The 5,194-nt window shown below is 38.5% G+C and overlaps 1 protein-coding gene across 2 annotated transcripts; it reads right to left on the minus strand.

Annotated features, from left to right (window-relative positions):
• Nucleotides 1-224: 224 nt before the first annotated feature.
• Nucleotides 225-4,903, minus strand: LOC105127096 (protein TIFY 8-like). Of its 2 annotated transcripts, none has more exons than XM_011028217.1 (6): nt 4,349-4,903; nt 3,266-3,453; nt 2,711-3,084; nt 2,514-2,601; nt 698-926; nt 225-592 (listed from the first exon to the last, which is right to left on the minus strand). In XM_011028217.1, the coding sequence occupies exons 1-6, from the start codon at nt 4,632-4,634 to the stop codon at nt 507-509; spliced, it is 1,251 nt and encodes a 416-aa protein (XP_011026519.1). In that variant the 5' UTR covers nt 4,635-4,903; the 3' UTR covers nt 225-506. The 2 variants fall into 2 exon arrangements, with proteins under 2 accessions (XP_011026519.1, XP_011026518.1); XM_011028216.1 differs by having other exon boundaries at nt 2,711-3,156; nt 4,349-4,902.
• Between the last annotated feature and the right edge of the window lie 291 nt (nt 4,904-5,194).

A 5,194-nucleotide genomic window follows, 5' to 3' on the forward strand; every position in this document is an offset into this window, starting at 1 on the left:
AGCTAAAGCTACAGGGAACACGGCCATGGTTGCCGATGGATAAACAACCTTTTCTTCTCTCGTCCCAGAGCAAAGGTTTGATTTAATAGGTGGAGCTGCTTGCTGCCACCCAAGAATAGCTTAAAGTTGTTGCTCATCAGTACAAGGTTCTGTAATTTGTGAAAATAACTTGGTAAAACATGAAAACGCGAATGCCTACTGGTTTCAAGCAATTGGAGAGGGAATTGTTTTCAATTTGAAGAATGGATAAACAACCTAGATATATATCAAAAGCCAGGCCATGGCTGCATCTGATTATGATTCTGATACTTCATATATAAGTTCCCTATACATGGATGAGAACCCCTCCTTCCCCTTGCTCTATCTCAGGAAAAAAAAAAAAAGGAAAAAAGAAAAAGGCAAAAGAATGTAGATTTAAGAGAGACTAGAAAAAAAGAGCTCACTCTTCCTAGAGGCTGTTATCTAAAACAATAATTACGCAGTTCGGATTCTCATCTTTAGACCTCTCATTTATCCTCGTTACTGGGTTCTCTTGCCTGAACCAGGTTTCTTGTCTCTTTAGCTATTATAATGCCGCTGCCATGATGCCCTCCTGCGTCCAAGCAATCAATCATGGCAAACAAAAACAAATGTAAGCAAGTTTATACCTAACTCAGAGTAAAAAGCACTGTGGGTAATAAAAATTGAAAATTTTCACCTGCTGGTGTAGAGATTCGATCACCAGAGCCGACTGCATGAGTAGCATTGCCAGTGACAAATGTCCTCCCGTGAAATTCACGTGGGAATGGCGTGTTAGCGGCAACAGCTCCTTCATATTCACTGCTGGTCATGAAACTTTCGCTGCCCTGCCTTGCAGTAGGTTTTGGTGAGTAGGTTGTTGACCATGATCCTCCGTTCGAACCAGCTAGGGCCATTATAACATCCGCCTGAAATAGATCATACAGCACATGATGGTCAGAGCATAGCTTGCATGCACAAATTTTGCTATGGATCCTCCAATAAATACTTGCACAGAACGTAAACAACCGAGTCCAACCACACAGGAAAACAATATCATAAATTCCCCTAGTATGAAAGGATTTCTGTTACTTTCACAGCTCTGAGAGTGTCTGAGGCGTTCACAGGCAAGGGGTAAAAGAAGAAATGGATAGCATAAAGTATAATTCTGTGATTTACCTCAGAAAGTCTACATGAAACCAATTCTATTAATCTTCTTGTGATACAGAATTTCATTGCCAAAAACAAGCTAGGTTGACAAACATGCACAGTACCTATATCTGAACATTTAAAGTGGTCTTCAGCACAAGATTGCTACCCAGCATCGTATGCCATGATTTAGATTTTAAAATTTGAACAAACGTAACATGAATATTGTCATTCATAAGCATATTCAAGTATCGGAAATCATGAACAGGAATGATAGGAACAGTTCCTCCAGGGGCCACGCAAAGATTTGGCGGAAAGGCATCCATCATTATGAAAGGGATGGGAATTTTTACACGTAATGATGGGCAGCCTTTAATATTCAAACTTGTAATGAAGAGATTGAACCGTTTCAAGAAAGAAACGACGTCTTTTATAGAAAGATAACACCGACAAATATGACATAACCACCTTAAGTAAAACTTCAAGCTTGCATAATATTGAAAGCCTAGATATATAAAAAGCACGGAGTTCTTGGAGACCACTATGAATCACTTCACTCTTTAATTTAAATGCTTTCATGATGAGGACAGGAAAGTGAATACATAAGCACGCATTTTATGCTATGGGTAAAGAGACAGCAGATTTACGGAAAAATAATACATGATATGGTTGAAAAGCCATGTACAGGAACTTTATTAATGCATAATGAAAGACACGTAGGTTTTTCTCACTCGAGTAACTGCAGCCTTATGAATCAAGTGTCACTCTGTAGCTCTGTTTCATTTTCTTACCATTTCATAAGACAAATTATTTCAAAGACAGCAGCTACTTTCAACATGCATCCATGTCAATTCTTAACTCGAGCTTTGAGGTGTATCTGACCATCTGGAATTATATTCCCCAACGTGAATAAAAAATTCTAAAGAAAGCCATCCCTTGCATATTAATATGAAATGTTTCCAACTGTAAGGTCAATCACAATAGGTTCATTTGCAAGCACAAGTCAAAAAACAGAGATCCATTTTCCAAATAACAGAACAGAGCATTGACCAACATATTTGCAGATCAGCACTGAAGACACAGCAAAAAAAAAAAAAAAATGAAATGCTTCCTGGAGAAGCAGTCCACATCCACAGTGACTAAAAACTGCAGCGACAATTTTTATATGATTCAACCGAGATACCACTACAAATTAACAACCATGTAATTTAATAACTTCATCTGCACTTTTCTGTAGGTGATTCACTAGCACAAACTAATGTACGACTCAAATGAGCATGTCAAATAAGCTTCTCAGTCCACAAAACAGTAGAAACCCATAAGATTAAACAGTTGATCCTTCACTAGCAAACAAATGGAAAGCAAACCTTGTTTGGGTGGACATCATCAAAAACATGAGCTTGACCACCATAAAATATAGTCATCTGGCGACTGGCAGATGTTAAACCCTTCTGACTGCCATGGGAACAAAAGAAATATAGTATCAAACTCTTTTTAATGGGTGATGATTTAGCATGAAGTGAAAAAATTACCACCAAGAAGCGTAGAAGATGGTATAATTCACCTTGCAGGAGTTGAAGATTCTGGCTTCGAAATATGAATCCCAATCTTTGGTTTGCCGCCACTAGACAGCCCTCCAGATGAATTTTTCTCAGAAATACCGCCGCCAGCATTTATAGAACTCAGAATACCGGGGCCTTTAATTCCAGTTCTGGATCCTTCATCAGCAGCAGATTGAGAGATAACTGAAGGACCAACATTGGTATCTCTGAATCTGTTTGTGGGAACTTGATGAGTAAAAGGAACAAATTGGCCACCACAAGTAGGATATGCGCCTACTCCCATGGGAATGGATCGCTCCCATTTGGAAACGTTGGCATCAAGTCTATTGCCAGCAGAAGGTTGCAGTGAGAGAGATGCAGAACTCGGCCTCTTTGACTGCATACCATAGAAAACCTCATCATCATTAGACCTTCTAGACCACTCTACGCCACCTCCATTTTTGAGCATCTGAATTTCAACATGAAACGTTAAATATCAATAAAAACAAACCACATGAGAGGTTCTTCACTCTCATCAAAACGGAAGACAGATCACAGGATTATATCTCAAACCTCACCTTCATCAAATGCACGCTCTCAATGGAATCATGAACCCTTTGTGGAACCCCATCCCTTGGTCCCGTAAAGGCAGAATCGGAATTGCTCCGCTTACTGCCAGCTAATCTGTTGCTTATCTCAGGTCCAGAAATATCACTCCTTGGACCGTAATATGGAATCCCCTCAAGATGATTCCCAGCCTGCCTTTCTATTAAAATCAATGATAAAGTGTCAAAGTTTGAAAATGATTGGTAGTATCACCAAACCAGAAAGCACAAGCTATAATAAATATAAAGCAATTTCAACAGCTAAAGTTCAACCTTGGTTATGTCCTTCTAATGAGGTTGTGGATGAAAAAAATCTCCACAAAAGGAAAAGTAACATGTGTAAACTATAATTGTCGAAAGCATATCTTGAGCAATATGCATAATGGCCTAAACTGGAATGACATTCTTAATTCTGTTCTTCAACTTGTAATGCGGGATTTCTTAAAGGAAAAGGTTACATGCACGAACACTTTCAACCTTGGTCCATTTCTTCTTTAGGGAACAATATTTGAGTAAAGAAAACCACAAAACAACACATTTGCAAAGCAGTTTTAGTATGGAAATAAAGATAGCACAAAAATAGTGGCAAGTAGTTGCAAATCAAACCTTCCCCGGTAAAGAACAAGTTTACTAATAAAATAAAAGAAAGGAGATCAAGTGAAAAACTGCTAAAGATAACAACCTCACTAAAACTAATCGACAAGAAAATAAGCCCACCCCAACAACCTGAAATAGATGGTGTTCTCTACGTATAGTGAAAAATCAACACTAGCCATTAACCTCTCTGCCATACAAACATGCTCCACTAAATCATGGAGGGAAAAATAGCAAGGACCAACATTTCACTTGATAATACCAAAAAAGAAACGAAAATTTAACAAAACAAAATAAAAACATAATTAGATAAAGAGAACCCATCAACTAAAATAGGGAGAAAAAAAACGTTGAAGAGTTTATACATCAATAAAGAGAACGAAAAATCAAAAGGACCCATTAACCTGTAAGGATCAAGAAAGAAAGAGAAAGAAGCTTTCAAGTTGTCGAGCCAGTACTTACCAGAAGCTAGATCAGAGGTGGAAGAGAGAGGTCCACGGCCACCACCAGAAGAAGCCCCAAGTGAAGCAGAAGCAGAAGGAGACCCATCTTTATATTTTGGAGCTAAAACTACTGGTGAATCTGTAGTTGTTTTCATGCCTAAGAAATCATGAAACATTGCCTTCACTTCTTGTTTTTGTTGCTGTTGGCTTGTTGCAGTGCTGTTGTTTACATTAACACTATTACTATGGCCAGAGTTGGCATTGTTGTTTTTGCTTTGTTGTACCATTGTCATGACCACAGCCATTTCCTCTTCGTATCAAGCTTCTCCATCATGGTTTCTTCCCTCTTTAGCTTCAAAGAGAGAAGCCGATAAGGGTCGCAAGGAAGGAACGATTTTCAAGAAAGTAAAGCTACTGAGAGGGAGAGGGGGCATCAAAAGACTGAGTTTTTAAGAGAGGGGGGAGCATTAAAAAGCAAAAGGTTCTGTCTTTCTCTGGGAGAGGGGATGTTGTTCAATTCTTTATTATTATTTTATTAGGGTTTCTTACATTACTTATTTATTCACTTGCTCTCTCTCTCTTACATTCACTGGTTCTCCGTGTTGTGTGTCTGCGTCACAGAATATGTGTAGGGTTGCCGTTTTCTTTAGAAAAAGGTATGATTAGTTGGGTGCAAGAGTGTGCTTGATTTTATGTTTTTTTTTTTGTTATTGCATAGGAAAACTAAAGAAGGGCCCTGTTTTTTACCAGTTGTCTCCTGCTATTAACCATTGTGTTTAGGGTTTTGTGTTCCTGCCTTGTAGAGATCCCTCTTAATTTCTGGTTATTTTTCCCTCAACAAGGCCATCATTATAGGTTATTTTTT

The sequence above is a fragment of the Populus euphratica genome, unplaced genomic scaffold, assembly GCF_000495115.2.
Source record: "Populus euphratica unplaced genomic scaffold, PopEup_1.0 scaffold50.1, whole genome shotgun sequence".
In the NCBI taxonomy this organism is placed as follows: Eukaryota; Viridiplantae; Streptophyta; class Magnoliopsida; order Malpighiales; family Salicaceae; genus Populus; species Populus euphratica.